This window comes from Eubalaena glacialis, chromosome 4, assembly GCF_028564815.1.
Source record: "Eubalaena glacialis isolate mEubGla1 chromosome 4, mEubGla1.1.hap2.+ XY, whole genome shotgun sequence".
Taxonomy (NCBI): domain Eukaryota; kingdom Metazoa; phylum Chordata; class Mammalia; order Artiodactyla; family Balaenidae; genus Eubalaena; species Eubalaena glacialis.
Window position 1 is genome coordinate 183,920,582 of NC_083719.1, and position 25,053 is coordinate 183,945,634.

General features: G+C 48.8%; 1 protein-coding gene across 3 annotated transcripts; it reads right to left on the reverse strand.

Moving 5' to 3' along the window:
- Window positions 1-3: 3 nt before the first annotated feature.
- Window positions 4-24,432, reverse strand: CREB3L3 (cAMP responsive element binding protein 3 like 3). 3 transcript variants are annotated; one of them, XM_061188891.1, is made up of 11 exons: window positions 24,363-24,432; window positions 11,225-11,366; window positions 10,595-10,723; window positions 9,842-10,139; window positions 8,863-8,975; window positions 7,059-7,193; window positions 6,393-6,499; window positions 3,629-3,697; window positions 1,306-1,390; window positions 1,004-1,100; window positions 4-797 (listed from the first exon to the last, which is right to left on the reverse strand). In XM_061188891.1, the coding sequence occupies exons 2-11, from the start codon at window positions 11,249-11,251 to the stop codon at window positions 484-486; spliced, it is 1,374 nt and encodes a 457-aa protein (XP_061044874.1). In that variant the 5' UTR covers window positions 11,252-11,366; window positions 24,363-24,432; the 3' UTR covers window positions 4-483. The 3 variants fall into 3 exon arrangements, with proteins under 3 accessions (XP_061044874.1, XP_061044875.1, XP_061044873.1); XM_061188892.1 differs by lacking the exon at window positions 3,629-3,697; XM_061188890.1 differs by lacking the exons at window positions 11,225-11,366; window positions 24,363-24,432 and having other exon boundaries at window positions 10,595-10,783.
- Window positions 24,433-25,053: the final 621 nt, after the last annotated feature.

Sequence of the window (25,053 nt, forward strand, 5' to 3'; positions counted from 1 at the left end):
CTCTCAAAATACTTTATTAAGGACCATAGCAGTCTTAGAAAAAGGGAATGGCTGTGAGCCATGGCGGCCCCGAAGTTCAGAGCTCAGCCCGTGCTCCAGGGCCAGGGTCCCAGCAGACTTGGCCGCTTCCTCCTCCCTGTGTTCCAGGGGGCAGGAAGGAGTCCCGGAGCGGGGAGTTACCGAGGCCTGGTGTATGCCTATCTCTCTGGGTCTGTGGATCAGTCTGTGTGTGTCTTCCTGTTTCCTTCTGCACCTGGGTCTGTACGTGTATTTCTCAGGCTTTGTGGCCTTATGGTCTATGTCTGAGCATCAGTTTGTGCATGGGCCTGGGTCCCTGGGTCTGTAGCTGTGAGTCTGTGCGTCTCCATCCTGACACCGTCGCCGGGGTCTCTCCCTCACCCTGGATCCCTGCGCCTGTCTCCACTGCAGCACCCACTGCAGCACCCCTGACTAGAGGGGCCTGGGGACACCTACCCGTCGTGCTCACAGCTCACCCCCTGCCACCTCCAGCCCCACGCGCCCTGGTCCGAGTGCTTGTTCAGGCTGGGCACAGTCTAGGAGGGTGGCCCGGTCCAGCTCCTTCATGGAGTTGCCCTGGACCAGGGTCCCGTTGTCCAGATCCTCCGTCGAGTTGTCCGGAGCTGGCGGGTCCCGGGATCCCCATTCCCCCTGAGGGCTGCTTGGAGACCCTTCCTGAAGTGTGCCAGCCTTGGGCCCATGTCCTGGGGTTTCGGAGCCTGGCACGGTGTTGGGAGCCACACGGGATGCAGCATCGTTGTGCAAAGTTCTGGAGAAAACTGAGCAAGGGTTGGGGGGTCGTGAGGGATGGCCTGGGGGGCTGGTTCCCTTCTTTCTTTTAGCCCCCAGCCTCAGGAAGCAGTTGCAAGAGGGCCTCCTCCCCCTCCCCCAGTGGCCCAGTATGGGGGCTGGGGAGCCAAGGGGGTGCGCCCACGGGGCAGCCCAGAGGGGTTTTGAGGGAGGAGCAACCCCCTGGTCCACCTACCTCGTACAGGCACGAAGTCTCCGGGGCTCTCAGCTTTGTTGGAGGCGAAAGGGCTGATGGAGGGGAGGATGATGAGGGCGAAGGAGAAGAGCAGGACCTGGTGGAGATGGGGGCAGGGTCACCCCATCCCTCCCCCTCCCCTGAGCACACTCGTCTCATAGGCAGGGAAACTGAGGCCCAGAAGACTGGAGCGCGCCTGAGCTGGGGCTCAGGGCCGTCCGTGCTCCTACTCACACTCACCTCCCCCACAGGACCCTCTGCCAAGGCTGACAAGCCCCTTGGAGCTGGGGGTCAGGACTCACCGCTATGCAGGTGCCCGTCTGAGCCGACTTGCTGGTGGACTGGACCACGATGGCCTGGAGTTTCTTCAGCTGCTCCAAGAGGGACCTTAGTGGAAACGGGAAGACTTGGTTGATCCCTACATAGCCTTGACCTGCCTCCCTGTGATTCCTGGGGTCCCCCAGCCTGGCTGAAGTCTGAATCCCGTCCATCCCTGAAGGCCCCACTGCTCTTAAAAGTCCCAGAAGCTCCCTCAATAAACCTCCACTGAACATCTCACCCACTTCTCTGCCACTCCACCTTCTCCATCCAGGTTGCCATTACTGCTCGACTGGACACCGGCCCCAGCCTCTGGTCCCCCCAAGCTTCTCCTGCTTCCTCTAGAGTTCATGCTCCACACTTTTTCAAATGTGAGTCAACTTCTCCCAACCCTCCCAGAGTTCCCATCTCCCTCGGAGGTAAAAGCCCAAGTCCTCCCCGAGGCCCACAAGGCCTGGCACAGCCAGTCCCGTCCCCTCCCTGCCCTCCCCTCCTCCCTCTCTCCCCCTCACTCACTCTGCTCCAGAAACACAGCCCCTCACTGTTCCTCCTACACACAAGCATTCCTGCCCCAGGGCCTTTGCACAGGCTGTTCTCTCTGTACCAAGGACACTGTTCCCCCGCCCCACCCCCCACAGGTCTTTTTGTAGCTGCTTCTTTCTTATCTGTTGGGTCTCATCTCAAATGTCACTTTATCTGACCTCCCTGCCTAAAATGGCACCCCCCTCACTCCCTAGCCCCTTCCCTCTAGTTTATTTTTCTTCCCAGTGGCTATCACTATTTGAATGATCTTTCATATATTTTTGTTTGTCTTGAGTCTGTTTCTCAGTAGACTGTGAATCTTTAAATGGAGGGGCTGGGTCTGTTTTGTTCACTGTTTGGGTCCCAGTGTCCAGAACTATGCCTGGCACAGAGCAGATGCTAAATAAAAATTGAGTAAGTAGGGCCATACAGTTTGATCTAGAAGTATGCCAATGTAGCAAATACTCAGTGGAAGCTATTTGGAAACAATGGCTCAAGAATTTTCCTCAGGTTAAAAACAGGTTAGTAGAAAATATACCACCTGGTTGGAAAGTTTAAACATAGCTACATTATAGCACAGAAAGAAAAGAACTAAAATTCCCTTCTAAATACCACCATAAGAATCAATCAATTCCCTGGTGGCTCAGTGGTTAAGAATCCGCCTGCCAATGCAGGGGACACGAGTTCGAGCCCTGGTCCAGGAAAATCCCACATGCTACGGAGCAACTAAGCCTGTGCACCACAACTACTGAGCCTGCGCTCTAGAGCCCACGAGCCACAACTACTGAGCCCGCATGCCACAACTACTGAAGCCCGTGCGCCTAGAGCCCATGCTCCACAACAAGAGAAGCCACCGCAATGAGAAGCCCGTGCACCGCAACGAAGAGTAGCCTCCGCTCACCGCAACTAGAGAAAGCCCACGCACAGCAACGAAGACCCAGCTCAGCCAAAAATAAATAAATAAACAAACAAATAAATAAATAAATTTATTAGGGAAAAAAAAAAGAATCAATCCCTCACTATTTGCAAACAGACGATTCTATGAAAGAATAAGGCACCAAGCACTGTCCACACAACATGAAGAATATGCTGACAGGTTTTTAAAAAATAGATCAAGTTGTTTAAACTTCAAACAGGACATCACAGAAGAAGGAAATTTAGCCTGTATTAACTCAATTATGGAGGCAACACCGACCTTGTGACAAGATGAATGTATATATGCAGGGGGATAAAAGATTTAAGGTTTAAAAAACACCCAACAACTTGACAGAGGCATACATTTCTTCCCCAAAGCTGAATGAATGCAACAAAGTCCTCTCTGCCACCAGAGCAGACATCCAACAGTTCAAAATGTGAATCGGGAGGTCGACCACGATGGGGGAGGAAATACCACCTCCTCCCATCACAACTAAAGTGTTAACACAAGCTATTTCACAAACACCTGTAATGGCATCATCCATGACACCCCCCAAAAAATTGACTAAGTAAATGCACCCACAGATGGAATCACCTGCAGTTATCCAGCACACCGTACTCCTAGCCTTTAGACATTCATATGCCATTTCCTCTACCGGCAGCATCTTCCCTTTAGTGAACTCTTATACATCCTTCAAGGGCCCAAGTCCAAAACCCCTTCTCTCTGCAGCCTTCCCCCTTTCTAGGTGGAGCCCTTACCCCCTGCTCTGCCCTGCCATCACACAGCCTGTCCCCCCATGTCCACCTCTCCTGCAAGGGACTCTGGGGTCAGCTCCCCCTGTTCTCTGCCCCGGTTTGACCAATACTCACAGGTTCTGCTTCTCAAGATGCAAGACTTTCCTCTGAAGTTCCTGGTTCTGGGCAGTGCAGGCTGACATCCTGCAGGGGCAACATCACAGTGACATTCAGAATCTGCCTGTCACCGACAGGTCAAACTAACATCTCTTTGTGAGGCCCCACTGTACAGGCAGGGAACCGAAACCCAGAGAGGGGAAGTCATTCATCCAAAGTCACCCTGGCAAGTCTGTAACAAGGCCAGAATTTGAACTCAGTTCTGCCTGGCTCCTGGGTACCATCTTTGCATTGGTGTGGGGCCTTTGTTCCGGTCTGAGCCCCCAGGATTGGAAGTGGACCACCAAACTCAGGTAGTGATGCTTTGAGAAGATGCAGTAGCATGGCAACTGAGTCCAGGGAGACCCGAGTTACAATCCTCACCCTCCCTGTGACCTTGAGGCGCTCTGCTGTCTGGCCTCAGTCCCCTCATCTGTAAAGTGGAGATACAGTTACCTAGTTCATAGAGCAGTTGGGGACTGACATGAAGTAAAGTTGATTAGGGGCTTAGCAGAGTACACTCGAGGAACAAGACAATGTGATCATTCCATCTAGGGTTTTGGGGTCCAGTCCGGGCCGGGAACCCCACCTTTCCCATCTGCATCCATCTGTTAATGCTGTCTTGGCCCAGACCACTCAGATGTAGAATTAAGACACTCAAATCATGGGACTTCCCTGGTGGTCCAGTGGTTAAGACTTCACCTTCCAGTGCAGGGGATGTGGGTTCAATCCCTGGTTGGGAGCTAGGATCCCACATGCCTTGCGGCCAAAAAACAAACAAAGAAACAACCAAAACATAAAACAGAAGCAATACTGTAGCAAATTCAATAAAAACTTTAAAAATGGTCCACATCAAAAAATCTTAAACCAAAACACTCAAATCATGGCATGAGGATATGCTAGTCCTCATATCACAACCAGGGAAGAGAATAAATTCTCCCACTAAAAGGCCCTCCTTCTAAATAGCTCATGGGATAAAGAAGAATCCACTGTGTAAATTAAGAAAGACCTAGGGACCAAATGGTAATGACAGTGGTACAAATCAAAATGTGTGGGATGCAGCTAAAGCAGTGCTGAGAGGAAAATGTATAACCTTTTTTCTTTTTCTTTTTTTTTTGGCCCCTCAGCATGCGGGATCTTAGTTCTCTGACCAGGGATCAAACCTGTGCCCTGCTGCAGTGGAAGCATGGAGTCTTAACCACTGGACTGCCAGGGAAGTCCCCCAAAATGTATAACCTTATTACAGCTCAACCAGCTGAACATACACATTTAACAATTAGCAAAAGAACAACAGAATAGATCTTCCCCACCAAAAGCAAAACAAAACACAACTAAAGACACAATAAAGCTAAGAGTAGAAATAAAGGAACTAGAATACAAAAAGACAACTGGGTGGGAGGAAAAGCCAGAAATTCATTCTTTGAAAAGAATAATAAAACAGACAAACTTCTGGCAAGATTGACCAAGATAAAAAACAAGAGAAGGCACAAATACACAACATGAGTAATTAAAAAGGTCACAACTATAAATTATTCAGAACTTAAAAAAATAATAGGAGAGAACTATGAACAACTTTATGTCAGTAAATTTGAAATGGACAACTTTCCAGAAGAATATGACATCTCAGAATTGACTAGAAAAGAAATAGAAAACCCAAATCTGTAACATTTAATTAAATCACTTTTAGTTTAAAAAGTGAGCAAGCTAAGTTTTTATGTTTCTATTAAAGAATAAAGAGGAGCCTGTCCCTCAGTAGCCTAAATGAGTTGAGAGAGGCGATTGGATGAGATTGGAGTGCACAGTTCTTTTTCTTTTCTTTTTTTTTTAACATTTATTTATTTGGCTGCACCAGGTCTTAGTTGCGGCACGTGGATCTTAGTTGTGGCATGTGGGATCTAGTTCCCTGACCAGGGATCGAACCTGGGCCCCCTGCATTGGGAACGTGGAGTCTTAACCACTGGACCACCAGGGAAGTCCTGGGGTGCACAGTTCTTTTTTTTTTTTAATTAATTTATTAATTTATTAATTTATTTATTTTTGGTTGCGTTGTCTTCGTTGCTGCGCACTGGCTTTCTCGAGTTGTGTCACGTGGGGGCTACTCTTCGTTGCGGTGCGCGGGCTTCTTGTTGTGGTGGCTTCTCTTGTTGCAGAGCACGGGCTCTAGGTGCACGGGCTTCAGTAGTTGTGGCACGCGGGCTCCATAGTTGTGGCTCACGAGCTCTAGAGAGCAGGCTCAGTAGTTGTGGCGCACGGGCTTAGTTGCCCCGCGGCATGTGGGATCTTCCCGGACCAGGGCTTGAACCTGTGTCTCCTGCATTGGCAGGTGGATTCTTAACGACTGCGCCACCAGGGAAGTCCCAGGTGCACAGTTCTTAAGCTGAGGAAATTCTGCCTTTCTTCTCCCCAACCGAAGGAAGCCATGACAGCTCTGAGAATCAGTGATGCTCAGCAAGGGAAGTAAATGTCCCATCTTCAGGCAAACAGCCAGGACAAGATGGATGATACCTTCTCCCTTCTTGGCATAACATCTTCTAGGGGAATAAGGGGCCTCAAACCTGAGCCCTGTACCACCTTACTAGGCATTTTTCCATCCTTGCAATTCACGTGAAAAATCGTCTCTCCCAGAGAAGGAAACAACTCTAATTTTGTCAGATCCTGAAAACTGTGACCTTAGCTCCATTGCATCCCTCTCTCAGGCCTCAGTTTCCCCCTGAAGTGTGGTGTCCCGGGACCCCAGCCTTACCGAGTTTCCAGGCCATCAATATATTCCTTCTTCTTTTTCCGGCTTTCTTGGGCTGACTGTTTGTTCCGAATTTTCCGGCGGATTTTTTTCAGCACTCGCTCCTCGTACTGCAGAGTGACATGGGGAGCAGACTGAGGCAGTCTAGAGGGTCCGCTCTCTTGTCCAGACCCCACAACTTCACCCCATTATCCTCCCAAGGGAGCCATCCCAGACTCAGGGACTTGAGGGCAGACCCATGATGACTTGAAGACCAGATTTTCTGCCCCGAAATTCTTGCAGAATCTCTAGGGGGGTCCTGGGTCCTGAAGGTCTTCCCAGCTCCCAAACCCAGTCTCGTACTGGCAACTGGATTTTGTGCACTGGTGCAATCCCGCCATCTTCTGGCCATCTGTGGCAACAGCGCCTTTCCCGGGGCCAGTTATCAAGACTAAGAGAGGTCTTCCAATTGGAAAAGCAAACTCAGATACTGATATTGAGTGAATGGGCTGGGTGGGGACTGCGGCCAGCTAAAAAGCCCCTACTGCGTTGGCTCTGAGGATGATTTTTCTGGCTCTGGTGACAGACACGTCCTAACATTCTAGTGGGGGAGACCCAAAGGTGAGACTCATGGGCAAGTAGCTGCAAGAAAGGGGGCGAGCTCCAGAGCCAGGGGTCCCACTGACTCACCTTGGTGAGGGGCAGCTGGGTGGGCAGAGTGATGCCTTCTTTGGCCAGCAGCTTCTTCTCGTCCTCCGTCAGCACCAGCTCCTGGCCGTGCCCAGTCCCAAGGCGCAACAGGTTGGGGGCTGCCAGGTGATGTTGCTGTGGGGAAACCAGGAGAACTGCTTTGAGGGCAGGGAGAGTGACCGCCTCTGGGAAATGAAAGAGGCATCAGGTCTGAGAAACAATCGATCCATCTGCTGTAGAGTCCCCACTGGCACTAGGGCTCCAAAGAACCAGCACACAGCCCTCTGACCCAGCAATTCCACTTCCAGGAATTGCTCTTTAGATACAAGTTTTTCATTTGTTTCACAAGTAGTCATCAGCCAGCTATGTATTTAGCACCTACTACATGCCAGGCACTTCTCTGGGCTCTGAACATTCCTTGCAGTGCAGTCTGCAACAGCAAAGGGAAAATCCAACACACAGGGCACAGGTTAAGTGAGCCTCCGGGAAATGGGGGTGAGGGGTGTTTCTCCCTGTCTACTTGTTTGTACCTTTGGAACTTGGACTATGTGAATGCATTTGCCTATTCAAAAATTTTTTTTAATTAAATTTAAATTATGAAATAGAAACACTGAAAATGAAAGAATCGTGTCATCACAGAGCCAAGTCTTAGGAATGTCACACCATGGAATGGGAGGCTCAGGAATAAAGGTGGAGATTGGGGCAGCCTGACATTCGTTGGATCAAACTCAACTCCCTAGAATTCCAGGCCATGGATCAGCCAACCATTTTCTCTCCAGGATCCCAGCCTCAGCATGTTCATCTGCAAAATGGGGATAAGGTCTTCCACTTCTCAACGTTGTTCACACACAGAACAACAGTATTAAACTTGACACATTTACAAAAGCCAGTTAGTATTTCCAGAGCAGTCATTCGCCTTTCCTATCTTTCAAGACCTGCTGAAGTTCTGCCTCCTCCAGGAAGCCTTCCTGGACCTGCAATGCCCCTCCAGCCTCTCTCCCTTATGGGTACACTTCCATGAGCAGTCAGTTGTCCCCTTTTGACCATGAGGTCCCCAGAGGCTGAGCATACAGCTGGTGCTCACCGCACATCTCTCAAGTCAAGAGGGGTGTTCTGCTCTTTCTTAGAGGTTGTCAGGACAACTTTGGGCGTCAGGCAAACTAGAGTTCAAATCCTGACTCGGCCACTTGCTTGCTGTGTGACTTTGGGTTTGTGGCTTAACCTCTCTGGGCATTGGCTTTCTCATCTGCGAAATGGAGGTACTAATTGGGTTCTCAGGTCTGGTTTACCTGTAGTAGAACCCCAGGGCAAGATAGACAGCCCTCGGTCAGCGTGCAATGGGCATAATAGGCCCAATGGGCCAGCCCAGGGATTGAGCCTGAAGCAGCTATGTGACTTAGGTCAAATTACTGGACCTCTCTGTGCCCATTTCCTCAAACGTAAAATTAAGATAAGAGTCCCAGTTTTCAGGGTTGCTGTGAATTAAAAGATGATACATTAAGAGCATTTAGAAGAGTGCCTGGCCTATAGTAGATGCTTGGTAAGTTTTAGCCTTTTTTTTTTTTTTTTTAATACTACTACTATAGTAGAAAGTATCCCAGCCCAGGAGACAGAGAACTCAGGACTGAGACCCACTGACTTACTCTGGGTGTAAGTCAGAGTAAGTGACTTGGACTTACCTTGGACAACAATCAGCCCTTGTCTGTGACTGTCTTCCAGTCTCCAAAATGGGGGTATTGGGGCCCCATGAACCCCAGCGCCCTCCCACCTCTGATGCTCCAGGGGGCGTGTGGGGACTGCTCACCAGGTCCCCGCCACTGCCAGAGAGAAGGAGGTCTTTCACTGTGAGGTTGCAGTGCGGGGGTGAGCTGGCCAGCTCAGCCTGCTCCCCGGCGTAGAGGCCTGGGCTCCACATTTCTGACAGGGCAGATGGGGACAGAGACAGGGAGGGAGTCAGGCGGGGGTCCCCTGGGCTCCCAGCTTCTACTTCCCTCCTCCAGCAAAGCTCCCAGCATTGACCCCAATGTGCTAGGGATTTGTGGCACAGCTTGGGGCCCCAAGACCTGGTGCCTCAGTCTCCCCTCCACCATAAGATGGGAACCCAGATTCATCAGGACATTGTCAGGGACCCACTGTCAACCCAGGAGGGAGCAGCTGTTATTGCCCAGGATTATAGGCTAGATCTGCAGCTGGCCTGGCCTTATCTCTCCCTCGGGGAAAGGACCAGGTCTGATTCACCTGTGGTTCCCTCCCACCAGGTACCTGGCACACTGTAGGTGAGCTGCTCTGGAGAGCACAGACTTCAGAGTCAAATAGCCCTTTGTTCTAATCCCGACTAGGGGGAGCTGTGTGACCTTGAGTAAGGGACTAAACCTCTCTGAGCCTTAGTTTTGTCAAGTCTCCAAAGGGACTAATAAGCGTTCCCATACCATCGTAATGCTCAAGAGACAAAGGATACCCTGTTGGCGGTGGCTTCTGCATCAGGCCTTTCTCCAGGTCCAGGGGGAGCACCCCAAGGCCTGGGATCCCATGACCTCACACACTTTCATTGAGCGTCTACTATGATTCAGGCACAGAAGGTACAAAAATGAGGTTGCCAGCATGATGCTTGGGTCAGGAACCAGCCTGCCAGGGGCGCATCCCACCTTTGCGGCTCTGACTCATTTCTTAACCACCTGGAAAACGGGCCCATGACAGCATCCCAATACCCATCTCAAAAGGTGGGTTTGCGTGTACAGTGCCTGGGAGAAGGGGAGGGTAGTTGGCAAAGACACAGGACTCACCCAGGTCTATGGCCACAGAAGCCTCAAGCCCTTGGGCCACTGGCCCAAGGTTCCTGGTGGGGCAGGCAGGGCCAGGATGGTAGGAGGGGCAGGGCCCCTTGCCAGACTCTGCGCTATGGCAGCTGGCCGGGGTGGCAGCCACCCCACTGTGTGGAGGGGTGTCCTGGGGGTCGGAGGGCAGATCTTCTGAGATGCCACTGTCACTGGCCGCAGGAGACCAGGTCGGGGAGCTGGGCACTGATTCTCCAGAACCCAGGATGGAGTTGAGGAAATCATCGGAGTTCGGGCCTGGCAGGACCTGTTGGGACGGAGAGGGACGGTGGGAATTAGGAGGCCTATGTTTTGGTTTGGATAGCTGTGTGTCTCTGGGCAAGCCACTAACCCTCTCTGGGCCTCACGTGTCCTTTCTGTAAGATGGAAAGAGCTAATGCTCCTTGCCCCCAGTGTTGTTGGAGCCTGAACACAGTCAGGTAGCACGGGAACAACATCCAACCGTGTCAAGGCACAGGCCCCAAGTTTAAGTCTGGACCCAACTCCAAACTGCTGTGTGTGTGACCCAGGACAAGGTACCACCCCTCTCTGGGCCTCGCTTTCCCCACCTATAAGAAGGAGGTGATGTCATCTGTCCCTTAGGGTCGCTGAGAGGTTCCATACAATAACGTGCTTTGCTAAAATCTCACACATGAGCAGTAAATGCACAGAGCTGAGTGGGGTGCTGGCTCTGGCCCTGGGGTAAATGCAGTGGGTTATCACCTGGTCCTCAACGTGGCCCCAGTCCTCGCCCAGCTCTACGTGTCTCAGGATGCCGTCCTGCCGGTCAAACAGGAGATCCAAGAGTTCCAGGCTGTCGATAGGGCACGTGAGACTGGTGGAGGAAGCCATCTGCGGCAAGGAGGGGACATTTGTGAGGGTCACGCAGCCCTTCTCCTCCCCACCACTCATCTGCACACCACCCTGAGGTCCATCCTGCTTCAGTTCTATCCCGGCTCCAGCCCCAAGGTCGGGCCTACTGCTCCTGCTTGCTGGACTTCTGTCTCCAAATCTGTGTTTTGGGGCCAACCCAGAGACTCCCGGGGCCTGACAGCCAATTTCTTTAAGAAGCGGTAGACAGATGCCCCCGTGGGGATGATCAGCCGATGGAGCGAGCCCTCTCTTGCACTCCCATGCTGCCCAAATTCCCCCCTTCTGGAAGGCGGGGGAACCAGGAAGAAAGACCAGGAGCAGCCCCGGGAATGGAGACACAATTTTGGTCATTGCATTCTCCCTCTGGGCCTCAGCCTTCTCATCTGTAAAATGGGATGTGAGGTTCCTGCCAACCCTGGGAGCTTGGGGAAGGTTCCTGGCATAAACCCTCCCTCACCTGGAGACCCGTGCAGGGCTCACCTTTCCAACTGCTGAATCCCCATTCATGAGCCCGGCCAGCTCTTTCTCCAGCCACTTCTGCGTCTGCTGCAAGCTGTGGGCTCACCCCACCACCAGGGCTCCCAGGCTCCGCCGGCTCTTCTCTGTGGCTCTGTCACCACCCCTAAAAGATGCTGAAATAGTCCTGGGGCGCTCCTAGCCCACCCCCAGGTGCTGATTGGGGAACAGGCAAGACAGACAGGGTTAAGGGCCAGTGACACGGGGGCAGGCTAGGGGGAGGGGAGGGAAGACCGTTATCTCAGATGTTTCGTGCTTTTCCAGCCGGCAGTGGGCAAAGGCCAAAGTCTGGGGAGCCGCGGCTCTCGCGTGACCTCTCCCCTACTTTCAGGGACTGTTTCTCATCATAGTCTCTGGATGTCGGCTTCAGGAGAGCCCAGGGCCCCTGGCTGGGTCCTGTCCACTCTCAGAACAGAACCAAGAAGAACTGCTCAGGCCTCCGCTAAAGCCCTTCCCTCTGCCAGGAGCCCCCTTCCCTCATTGGAGCTGGCAACCCCCAACCCCTGCCCGCAAGCGAGCTCTCCACGGCCAAACCAGAACAATCGATTCCTTCTAGAATCTTCTATCATTCATTTATTCTCAACAAATATTCATTGAGCCAAACTTATTCCCTCCTCAGGGCCTTTGCACTAGCTGTTCCCTCTGCCTGGAACTCCTATCCCCTCCACCCCGAATCTATCACTGCGTTCACATATTCGGGAATGTTTTCTATCTGTGGATCTCAGCCCAGACAGCTGAGAGGCCGTCTCTGACCCCTCACCAGAGAGGAGCCCTCACCCTGTACCTCTTTATCACATCACTGGTTTCACTGAAATCCTCACTATTTGAAATTTTCTTGTTTACTTGCCTGTGTTCTTCCCTCATTCCTCCCCTGCCTCTTCATGTGAGTGACTTCGGGGCTAAGATAGAGGCTCTTTTGTTCTCAGCTGGGTCCCCGGTGTCTAGGAAGTGCCCGGCACACAGGAGGTGCTCAGTCAACTCTTATTCATTGGGCACCTCCTGTGTGCCAAGCACTATTTAAGGCCCTGGGGATAAGGCAGCGGATGAGCTAGACCATAAATGCATAAACACACCAGAAAACTGACAAATGGGCAAATGCTACCAAGAAACTAAATGTCATCATGTAAAGGGCAACAGAGGGCTGGCAAAGTCTTCTTTTTAGAAGGTGACATTTAGGGACTTCGCTGGTGGTCCAGCGGTTAAGACTCCACGCTTCCAATGCAGGGGACGCGGGTTCAATCCCTGGTCGGGGAACTAAGATCCCACATGCCGTGTGGCATGGCCAAAAAATTTAAAAAATAAAAATTAAAAAAAAAAGAAGGCGACATTTAAGTACAGTCCTGAATGATGAGAAAGAGCCAGCCACTGGGAGATCTAGTGGAAGGGTGTTTCAGGCCAAGGAACAGCATGTGCAAAGGTCCTGGGGCAGGATGGGGCCTGGTGTGTTGGAGGAACAGCCAGGAGGCCCGTGTGGATGGAACAGAGTGAGCGAGGGAGAGAGAGGGAGGAGGGGAGGGCAGGGAAGGGACGGGGCAGGTCGTGCAGGGCCTTGCAGTCTGTGGCAAGGAGTTTGGTTTATACCAAATACAGCAGGAAGCTGTTGGAGATTAGTGAATGGATGACGAACCTTCTGTGTGCCGGGCACGATGGTAGGTGCTAGGTTTACACAGTAACTCAGACACCCTCCTTGCTCTCAAGAAATTCACATCCTGGTGTACATTTCTCCCTGGACCAGCCATTATTTATTCATGCATCAAAAATTTAAGGACAACTTACTATGTGCTGCGCCAGAGTGGTTCTCTTATCTGACAATAACATCTGTGGTTGTCACAACTGGGGGTGCTCCAGGCGTGGAATGAGTGAGGGTCAGGAATGCTGCTCCACACCCCACAATGCCTGGAACGGCCCCACACAGAGAAAGCCTGGCCCGGATGTCAGCAGTGCCTGGCGGGAGAATCCCTGCATTACGGTAACTGTCCCCCTCTGGATGGGGGACATGATCTCACTCTTGACCTCTGCATCTCTTATTTCCTTTTTAACCACTCTGTGTTGGATGTGTGTGTGTGTGTTGGATTTTTTAAGGGGTTTGTTTTGTTTGGTTTGGCTTTAGTGATCCTAGTCATAATATTTATTCAGCCTTTGCTATGGAGGCTCCTTTCCAGGGCAGTCTCAGCAGGTGTAGAAAGTAGGTGAAGTTTGACTTCTGGGCTTGTCTCTGCCTCCTCCTCACTCCCATTTATGACTCTCAGGAGCCCCGGTGCCCTTGACATAGAACTCTTCCTCCTCTCCTTATCAAAACCTGCCAGAATCGTGGATCTGGTATTACTCATTTACACCTTCCTGTAGATTTAGACCTCATAGTCCACCTCCCCAGGATATTTGTACTTTTTTGTAATTTTATAATCATGGGCTTTGGAAGGCTTTTATATGTCCTAATGAAGAGATGTCTGAAAAGGTAGGATAAAGATAAGCATCTGAGGGACAAGAGGACTTTCTGATGCCCTTGGCATCATATGACCTAATTTATAGGACATGACCACACGCTTCAAAGCAATGCTAAGTTGGAATCTAAAGTAAAATTTCCACAATAGATTCCACCAATGTGTTTAAGCATGAAACATGGGACTTCCCTGGTGGCGCAGTGGTTAAGAATCCGCCTGCCAATGCAGGGGACACGGGTTCGAGCCCTGGTCTGGGAAGATCCCACATGTCGTGGAGCAACTAAGCCCGTGCGCCACAACTACTGAGCCTGCACCACACCTACTAAAGCCCACACGCCTAGAGCCCGTGCTCCGCAAGAAGAGAAGCCACCGCAATGAGAAGCCCGCGCACCGCAACGAAGAGCAGTCCCCGCTCGCCACAAGAGAGGAAGCCCGCGCGCAGCAATGAAGACCCAATGCAGCCAAAAATTAATTAATTAATTAATTAATTAATTATTTTAAAAGTATGAAACATAACACAAGAGGGTGCTGTGTTGATTGAGGACTGTGTTAATAAACAGCTTTGTGGAACTTGTCAGAGCCTTTACAACACTCTGTAACACCCTTGGAAGGGACAGAGTTTGTAGCATTTCTTAAACATAATTGCGTAGGTGTGAGTTTTGTTTTTAAGTTGCACTTGATTCATACTGAACCATTTCTGATATATGAAAACGTTTAAAGATACCCACTAGACTGACTGCAATACAAAAGACAACATCAGGTGTTGGCGGAAAATCTGGGGCAACTGGAACTCTCACCCATTGTTTGTGGGAACCAAAAGGGTCCAACCACTTGGGGAAACTTTGGACAATTGGGAAATCTCTTATAAAGTTAAACATGCATTTACCATATGACTTAGCAATTTTATTCCTGGGTATTTACCTAAGAGAAATATAAATATATGTTCACAGAAAGACTTGTACATGAATGTTCACAGCAGCCTGACTCATAATTGTCCTGAACTGTAAACAACTCAAATACCCAACAATAGGGGAGTGGATAAACAAACTGGTATATCCATACAACACAATAATACTCAGCCATGAAAAGGAATAAATTACTCATACATTCAACAACATGGATGAATCTCAAATGCATTGTGATAAAAGAAGCCAGACATAAAAGAATACTGTAGGATTCCATTTATATGACACCCAGAGAAGAGGCAAAAGTAATTCTTGGTGATAGAAAGTGGTTGCCTGAAGTAGAGTGGGCAATTGATTGCACAGGGGCATGAAGGAGCTTTCTAGGGTGGAGAAAATATTCCATATCTTATTTTTAATGGTGGTTACATGATTGTCTAGAATTGTCAAAACTCAGCCAATTGAACACACCTGAGACCTGTGCATCATTATTGTAAATTAATTCTACCTCAATAAAAAGCATACTAAATATATAATGAACAACCACGTACATAATGTGTTTAGGAAAATATTAGAAACAACCAAAATATCTGTCAATAGGGGATTGATTAATAGAGTCTGATGTGTTAACACAATGGAATATTATGTAGCTGTGAAAATGAATGAGGGTTATCTTTATGTACTGATATGGGACAATATTGAAAATATATGGTTATTTCAGTGTTTCTCAACATTTTTTATTCTGGCCCTCCCACAAGGAGTCTTTGAAGACATTTTCCTAACTGCTCCCCCATGAAACTGTAAATCCACATGTATTCTATATATATGCTTGTGTACCATATGTATATCTGTGCTTTATACAGTAAAAGAGTAAGATTTTTTTTCACCCCCTAAGAACTAGTTTTCACAACCCCCCTTGAAGATAATATCTTTCCCACTGAAAATGCACTGGTTAAGTAAAAATCAAGGTGCACAACACAAGATACTGTCTGTGTGTGACAAAAGGAAAAATGAATGTGTATACATGTTTCTTATGTATTTATAGAATATCTCTGGAATGAGACACAAGAATCTGGTAACGGTGGTAACCTTCAGGGCTGGGAGCTGGGAGGTGGGATAGAGAAGAAGGAGGGCTTTTCCCTGCATAATCATTTATTTTGGAATTTTCAGCCATGTGCCCGATGTACATATTCCAAACAAAGAAATACAATTTAACTTTTTTAAAGAAGAAATAAAACAATACAAATAAAATGCAAAGCATACCTTTTCCATAGTTTCCCAAGTTTTCTAATACAAGCTCACCTTGTATTAGAGTTAGTGTTTAGGAGCTGCCCCCTCTACAAAAGTAAATCGATCCACCTGGGTCCCCAAAGTCCAGCATTCCCACTGCCTTGCCTGTAACATTCCTTAAATAAGGTGATGCATCACTTTCATCATTATTGCTTTATTCTGATGTGAACACTACCGTATCAATAATTGCCAGCCAAGTCCTGCCAGGAGGCAGTTTCCCTATACCCATGCTTTTCTCACAGATCCCTCTTCCTTTCCATCTCTAAACTTACCTCAGGGAAAATGTGCTCAAAGCACTTTGAGCTTATTCCAACTAAAGTGTGAATGACTGATATCAGGCACATATATTCCTTTTCTTGGGAGCATTTACATTTCCTTATGGAGCCTTAAGGCATTATAACTCAAAGATTAGTTCTTAACATTTTTCCCCAGGGCAAAAATCACCCCTCTCAGATGTTACTTAGATATAACTAGACCTAGGTAAAATGTGAATGACTGATTTTAGGTGAATATATTATTTTTCTTGGGAACATTTACATTTCTTCATGGAGCCTGAAGGAACTGTAGCCCAGATCTATATTAGCTCTTATCTTTTTGCCCAGGGCAAATAACTTCCCTCTGTGGGTTTCAGATATACTCAAGTGGTAAGATGTTCAAAAGCCACTGGGTTCTATGTGAAACACCATGAAGTTATGATATTCAGTCTCACACCCTTAAACATACAAGTTTCCTATCTATAAAATCCCAGCATTTAGTTTAGGGCACATAGGAACTGCTTCCTGAATCTTTACTGACTGGAGATTGCATACTGTACCAGATTCTAGCTCAGACAAGTGGTAGTTAAAAGTCAGAAAAGACTGAAAAAAATTCAAATGAGAAAACTCTAAAAATTGAGAAAATGCTAACCATTTCCTCTGCAGCTTGGGGACAGTTCTATAGGAGGTAGTATGATTCAGTGGTTAAGAATAACTCAGGGTTTGGAGACAGATGGACGTGTGTGTGAACTCTACCTTCACTCCTCACAGATATTACGTTAGACCCTGGGAAGTCACTTCACTCCAAAACTCCCCTTTCCACTCTATAGCACTCTAGGGGTGCTGAGCTGTAGGACTGTAGATTTGGGGCTGTTGGCCATCATTACCCCATGATGGGAGAAGCTATCTGAGAATGAAGCCCACCCAGAATACAGCAGAGCAGACAGACAGCAATCAATCCCTGACAACATGGTCTGAAGTCCTGGACTCAGCCATACCTGAAATCCACTCCTTGGCTTCAGAAACATGGCAGTGATGTGAGCCAGTGACTTCCCTTTTTGGTTTAAAATTTTTGAGCTGGAGTTTCTGACCCTTGCACTGAACAAACAAACAACAAAACAAACAAACAAAAAAACTATTTACTTTCCTTGATTAATCCTGTCCACAGAGCCCTCTCCCCCTGCCCCAAACTTCACATTTGAATGTAGATTATAGAGATTAGCACTTAACACACTCTCCTTAGGTATTTGTTGATTGGCCCTGCCTGTCTGTATTGTCTTTTCAAAACTAGACTGAGTCCTTTGAAGGTTGAAGGCAGGTCTGTTCATCTCCCTTGACACTAACTACTCAGGGCATGGTGGATACTCAAGAATGTCTGGCCAGTTCTGAATTTGCCAAAATGGTCCTCCCCTATTCACATATCATTGCTTTTCTTCCCCCTTAATTTTTGGCTGTCAAATGCTCATAATTGAATCTCTTATACTCTAATCTGATGGCATGCTATTAGCATTGGTTTGCACCAAGATCCTGTGTAAATTTTTTAAATTAAAAATATATATAAGTTTTGGACTTCCCTGGCAGTCCAGTGGTTAAGACTCTGGGCTTCCACTGCAGGGGGCACAGGTTCGACCCCTGGTCGGGGAACTAAGATCCCGCATGCCGCATGGCACGGCCAAAAAAAAAAAAGACAAAGAATATTCCAGAACTCCAGAAATCCCTTTTCAGGAGTTACCCCTCCCCCCATGGAGGTAACCACTGTTCTGAATTCCGTGGCATTTTTTTTTGGCTCTCACTACTTCCTGTGTATCTGTCACCCTCCTCCTTCCCTCAGCTCCCACACTCTTGTGCTTCTGTTTATCTTCCAGTGGGCTTTGCACATGTTTATTACAATCCATCAGCAAGTCTTGACAGCTCTGCCTTCAAAATACGTTCATTCTTTGCCCGCTCCATTTCTACTGTCCTGGTCCAGCCCCATCCTCACTGGGCTGGACCAGTGCACTCTCCCCCTTCTCCTCCTCCTCCTGGCTTCCATGCTCGCCCCCATAGTCTGCTTTCCTTATTAGGACTCAAAAAGCCCTCTCCCTCGTTACCTTTGCACCGTCTTCCACTGCCTTTCCTCTCTCTCCCTCCACACTGGACTCACGTCACCAGGCACGGCCCTCCCTCAGGGCCTCTGCACTTGCTGTCCTACCCCCTTTCCTAGATCTCCCTGTGGCTGGCTCCTTTCACCTTTAAATGGCTGCTCAAATTCACCTCCTCCATGAAGCTCTCCATGACCACCTTCTTTAAAACCAGTCTCCATCCCCATCTCGATTTATGTTTCTTCATAGAAACTTACTGTCACCCGACACTATATATTTTGTTCATTTATCACAGCGTACATTCATTCAACAAACATTTATGGAGTGTCTATCCTGTGCCAGGCAGAGGGACACATCCTAGGGAATGTCAATATTCATTCATTATTTCGCTCTACAAAAGTGTCTTTTACTCCTTCCGTCCATCAACATTGATCCAGGTGCTTAACAAGTCAGAGAGAGGAAAGGTTGTGGGGGGGAGTACCATAGAGTCTCTAGCTAGGATTCACCTGCAAAATAGGGACAATCATTAGGACAAGACCTACCGTGTGCAGTATCCCTAGTGCCTGGAACTGTGCCTGGTACGCAGTAGCTGCCCAGTCAATACTTGTAGAAGGAACAACTGAACATGTATAAATATAATCATGGAGTTTAGTGCGTGGCTGACAAACTACAGTCTGTGGGCCAATTCTGGCCCGTTGCTTGTTTTTATAAATAAAACTTTGTTGGCACATGGTCACTCCCACTAGTTCACATATTGTTTACAGTTGCTGTCACACAGTTGCATAGTCTTGACAGAGACACTTTGGCCTGCAAAGCTGAAAATATTTACTGTCTGGCCTTTTTCAGAAAACGTTTTCTGTAATCCACAGGTTCTGTGGGTTAGATTTGCTCAGCCCAATAGCAGGATTAAGTTCGTATGTGGTTACTGAGCACCTGAAGTATAAAAAGTGTGACTGAGGGGCTTCCCTGGTGGCGCAGTGGTTAGGAATCCGCCTGCCAATGCAGGGGACACGGGTTCGTGCCCCGGTCCGGGAAGATCCCACATGCCGCGGAGCGGCTGGGCCCGTGAGCCACAACTGCTGAGCCTGCGCGTCTGGAGCCTGTGCTCCGCAACGGGAGAGGCCGCGACAGTGAGAGGCCCGCGCACCGCGATGAAGAGTGGCCCCCGCTCGCCGCAACTGGAGAAAGCCCTCGCACGGAAGCGAGGACCCAACACAGCCAAAAATAAATAAATAAATAAATTTAAAAAAAAAAGAAAAGAATAGTAAAAAAAAAAAAAAAAGTGTGACTGAGGAACTGGATTTTAACTTTTATTTAATTTCTATTCATTTGAATTTTAAAAATTGATACTTAATTCAGTTAACAGACAACTTTTGGGTATATATGGAACAAGTTGCGTATGTGAATCTACATTTTTACTGTAAATTTTACTGTAAAACTCTATAAATACAGATCGAGGATTTCTGATGAAAACTGAGCATCCACATTGAGATGGGTTGTACGTGTGAAATACACATTGGATATCCAAGACTTAGCACGAAAAAAAGTGAAATACCGCGTTCGTAACTGTGACATTGACTGCACGTTGAAATGATAACCGTTTGGGTTTATGAATTCCATCATTTAGATTGACAAAAATTTATTATTAATACGAAACTTCAGTTTGCTTTGTACTTCTCTGATGTAACTGCTAAAAACTTTAAAGTGAGAATGATATTTCCATGGAACTGGCTGGGGTAGAGCAGGGCCTGGGTTCGAATCCTACCTCTGCCACTTGTAACTGTGGGCAAATACCTTTGCTCCTCTTGCCTCATTTTCTTTATCTGTAAAATGGGGGATAAAGACCCTGCTTCACCGGGTTCTTGGGGGTTCGATCCATTATAACATGTGGAGTGCTCAGAAGGGACGCCCACACAGCCACGTCTCAAACTCCGGCCATTTTTAGGGTTATTACTATTATTACTAGTATATGAATCTGTAAGAAACACGCCAGGCTCCGGTTCCGAGGCGCTTGAAGGGCAGACGTCCGCTTGTCATTTTCCGGCCGCCTCAGCCCTTTGGCCTCAGCACAAGTCTGACCCTAATGACAGTCCCCATTCTGCACAGGAGGACAGAGGGGCTAATAAGGGGTTATGATTCACCATGGCCACTCCATGAGTCAGCCACCATTGAGACAACGCCCAGGTCCCCTGCCCCAGATGGGGACAGGTCCCTCATCACCATGTCACCTCCACATTCCTTTGACTGCTTGCCGGAGGGTCCTTTCTACTTCTCCCTTTAGGTCAGTTTTGGGGGAAAGAGGTGAGGGGGTCTGGGAGCAGGTGCTCCTCCCCCTCCCTTCCCCCTCCTCCCCCTCCTTCTCCTCCTCCTTCTCTGGGACTCTCCCCTGGGGTACGGCCAGGCCAGGCAGTGAGTAAAACCCTTGTGACATGGGTGTGGCTGAGGCAGGCCAGGGGCTGGGGACAGGGGGACTCTGATCCGCCTCTTGGGCAACGCCAACTGATTAGCACCGAATCCGCCAGGCTTCCCAGTCCAAGGGGTTCCTGGCTCTCAGGGGTGAGTGAAGACAGGAAGCTTAAACCAGGGTCTCCCAATACCATGAGAGGCGAGACTTTGTCAGGGGGTGGGAGGCTCCCTCTGCCCTTCCTAAAGCATGAAGGATGTTATGTCCGGGAATTCATTCATTCATTCTTGTGACCACTACTTCTTTTTTTTTTTTTTAAAGGAATTCCTTTATTTTTATTATTTATTTATTTATTTATTTATTTATTTTTGGCTGTGTTGGGTCTTCGTTTCTGTGCGAGGGCTTTCTCTAGTTGTGGCAAGCGGGGTCCACTCTTCATCGCGGTGCGCGGCCCTCTCACTGTCGCGGCCTCTCTTGTTGCAGAGCACAGGCTCCAGACGCGCAGGCTCAGCAGTTGTGGCTCACGGGCCTAGTTGCTCCGCGGCATGTGGGATCTTCCCGGACCAGGGCTTGAACCCGTGTCCCCTGCATTGGCAGGCAGAGTCTCAACCACTGCGCCACCAGGGAAGCCCCTGACCACTACTTCTTGAGTGCCTGCTGTGTGCCAGGCATTGGGGACCCAGCAGAGAACATAACCAATTATTCCCCACGCCCTGCCCCCGTGGAGCTGATGTTCTGAGGTGGGGAAGATGCTAAGTAAAATCAGTTGTGCAAAAGCAAGGAAATAAATAAATTGAAGAGAAACACTGTAAACATTGTAAATCAATTATACTTCAATTAGAAATTTAAAAGATAAATAAATTGGGAGAGACCAGGTATAGAAGAATAAAGCAGGAAAGAGAGATGGTAGGGGTTGGGTCAGGGAGGCCTCAGCAGAAAGATCCTGGGGAGTTGAGGGCAGGGTGGTGCCTTGCTCCAGGATGAGAAGGCTGATGTCAGTCCTGTGATGGTTCTAGAAGTTTCTGTGTGGGGCTGGATGGGATGTGTTTGTGGACAGAGCTGGGAGGTCCCTTGGGTCAGGGATCCGGTTCTCCAAGCTTGGTGTCGGGGTCTAGCCCTTAGTCAACCATAGGAAGGGGGGTCCCCCAACTTCAGGAGACCAGTTGGCCTCTGGGACAGTACCCCGTGAGGGTCCTGAGTCTAGACCAGCAAACGGGGTCAGCACCCCTGCCATCTTGCAATCCACACCCCTCTGCCCAGTCCCCCCCGCACCATGTCTCACCACCGTCTCATCTCACCTCATCTCGGTGATTGTTTTATGGCTGGTGGGTCCAAGGGTCAGAGCTGACCCTCTCACCAGGAAAAGGAGGCCTCCTACGGCTGTGGATGTGGTCAACTCAGCTTCCTTCCCCTTGTGGGCGAGGAGACCTTGTCTCCCCTGGCTCCACCCCTGGGGCTTCTGGGAGGGAGCCCTTAAGGTGCAGGTGGGGGAGGCATGTCGGGGTCCCCAGAGCCTGAATTCGTCCTGGTCCTCCATCCCTCACCTTCTGAATGTGTTTGCTGTAGCTGCTGAAACAAAGTCCCACAGACTGGGGGGCTGGAACAACAGAAATGTATTCTCTCCCAGTCCCAGAGGCTGGTAGTCCAAGATCAAGGTGTCAGCAGGGCTGGTTCCTTCTGAGGCCTCTCTCCTTGCCTTTTATATTATTTTATTTTATTTTTTAAAGAATTTATTATCTATTTATTTATTTATCGGCTGCGTTGGGTCTTCGTTGCTGCGCACAGGCTTTCTCTAGTTGTGGCGAGCAGGGGCTACTCTTCGTTGCGGTGCGCGGGCTTCTCATTGCAGTGGCTTCTCTTGTTGCGGAGCACAGGCTCTAGGCGTGCGGGCTTCAGTAGTTGTGGCTCGCGGGCTCAGTAGTTGTGGCTCGCGGGCTCTAGAGCGCAGGCTCAGTAGTTGTGGTGCACGGGCTTAGTTGCTCCACGGCATGTGGGATCTTCCCGGACCAGGGCTCGAACCCGTGTCCCCTGCATTGGCAGGCAGATTCTTAACCACTGCACCACCAGGGAAGCCCCTCTCCTTGCCTTTTAGATGCCATCTTGTCCCTGTATCTCTGTGTCCAAATGTCCCCTTTTTACAAGGATCTCAGTCTTATGGATTAGAGCTCACCCTAGTGACCTCATTTAACTCGATTACCTCTTTGAAAACCCCCAACTCCAAATACAGTCACATTCTGAGGCCCTGGGGCTTAGGATTCCAACATATGAATTTGGGCCTGGGGGATACAATTCAACCCCTAACACCCCTCAAAGCTGTGATGAAACCGAAGCCTGGTGGTCACCTCCCCAAGTAGCTGCCATGACCACCCCAGCCAAAGTCAACCCCGCCATCCCAGTCACACCCAGTACAACCCCTTTGATGGGAAGGAATTCTGTTTATCTATCTACGTTATCTGTTTACACCAGGGAGCAGGGACCTGTGTATTTTGATCACTGATATACCTTCAGCCACGAACTCAATCCCCCACCACCACTGAAGTGGCTCCAAACCCATCTGTGGAGTGAACCCCACAACTCAGTGTGCACCACGGATCTCAAGAGAAATGCACCTGCTCTCGGCCGAGCTGGGATATCTGTGTCGTCTCTAATCAATTCAAAACTTTCCCATTTTGTGCGCAATTGCTTTCTGGACTGGGTGCCAGGAGGTCGAAGTCCTAGCCCCAGCTCAGCCATCGACTTGGCTGTGACATCACAGAGTCACTCCTCCCCTCTGAGACTCTGGTTCCCCATCTGCAAAATGGGACGATGGATCTAAAGATTATATAAAATGAAGCCCCTGCCAGGTTAAACATTGGGGTTAATGTTTAATCCCAGGGAAAATCTGACCAGGAGTGGAGTTTGATAAGAGTCGTGGGCCACGTTGTGTACGTATATATGGAGAAGCCCACCAGGTAGGGGACAATCCCGCCCACGCATGAGCGAGGTGGAACGGGCTGAGAAAGTGTTAAGAAAGAACCGTACCCTGATTCTTCTCGCTGGGAGCGTGGTTAATCCCCAACTGTCCTCCCTGCTGCAGGAAGAACACTGTAGAAATCTCATATCACCAATAGAATCTCCAGGTTAGAGTATACTTAAAAGATCACCAAAACCCTCAACAGAATTTAGTAACTTTTTTTTTTTTTTTTGGCGGCGCAGTGTAGCATGTGGGATCTTAGTTCCCGGAAGGACCAGGGATTGAACCCGTGCCCCCTGCAGTGGAAGCGCTGAGTCTTAACCACTGGACCACCAAGGAGTCCCTAGTAACATTTATTTTCATGTTACATTGCTTTTACAATTACCTTCTAATTGGGGCATCTGATACTGGTCTAATTTACCAGCGCGTTACTAAGTGTCTTTCTAAAATAAATTTATTGAAGAAAAAAAGCCAAATACATAATAATGCTGAAGATGGTACTAAACTTTCTTCAACAACTGTGTCTTAAAAGGAAACATTATAACACCAGGGTTTTGTTTTTTTTTTAAGTATCAGGTGCCTAAAACAGATGCAAAAGAAAATAAACAATGTTATTATATTCTAAACAGCTACTGTTGCCTGTGGAAGGTTCTGGATTAGGTGACTCTGTTGAGAACTCAGTAAAAAGGTGTTAAAGACACAACAGCACCCAATTTGAGTGTTTCTTGATAGAATCAAACAGTTTAAAAAAGGATTGAAAAGGAAGTCATTTCTTACCTTTCATTAGGTTTATTTTGTATATGCAATTTGCATGCAAACGTGCATGGAGAATCCCAGCGGGGCCTCTGAAACAAACAAACAAACAAACAAACAAACATGGAGAACTCACTCTGTGCATTGAATTCTCTCAAACCGCCCCCACCCCCCCACTCTCTTGGACTTCCCTTCTCCACGAAAAACAATGCCATTTCTCCTAGGCCCAGCTTCTGGGTCTGGGCGCCCAGTCTCATCAATACCACAGCTAAAATTTATTGATCACTCACTGTGGCAGGCACTGTGCAAAGTACACAAATAAACTTGATCCTCCAAAAACCCCAAATGAGTTGGGAACTTTGTAAATACCCATTTTGCAGATAAGTAAACTGAGGCTCGGGGAGGGGATGCTCTCGCCCAAGCAGCTTGTAAGCAGTGACGCTGAAATTCAAGGCAGCAACGCTAAGTCAGAGTTGCCCCCGGGGTGAGCCAGAGTCAACCCCAGGTAGCAGTGCTCATGGCAACAACAGGCCGGGGCTTTGTCATGTCATCTAGCACAGAGCGAATGTCATGGTTACGGCTCTCTGGATTCAATTCCAGCCCCTCCTCTTGCAAGCCACGTGACCCTGGGCAAGTTATTTGGCCTCTCTGTGCCTCTACTCCTCCCAAAATGGGGATAATAGTAAAGATCCAGTGAGCTCTTACACATGAGCGG

What these genes read in the sequence shown, in the direction of transcription:
- CREB3L3 (XM_061188890.1), bottom strand. Translation starts at nt 10,783, where the DNA reads ATGAGTGGTGGGGAGGAGAAGGGCTGCGTGACCCTCACAAATGTCCCC. An exon ending in GGGGCCACGTTGAGGACCAG is followed by an intron (nt 10,140 to 10,594) that starts GTGATAACCCAC and finishes CCGTCCCAACAG; the next exon opens with GTCCTGCCAGGCCCGAACTC. An exon ending in AGACGGGCACCTGCATAGCG is followed by an intron (nt 1,101 to 1,305) that starts GTGAGTCCTGAC and finishes CATCTCCACCAG; the next exon opens with GTCCTGCTCTTCTCCTTCGC.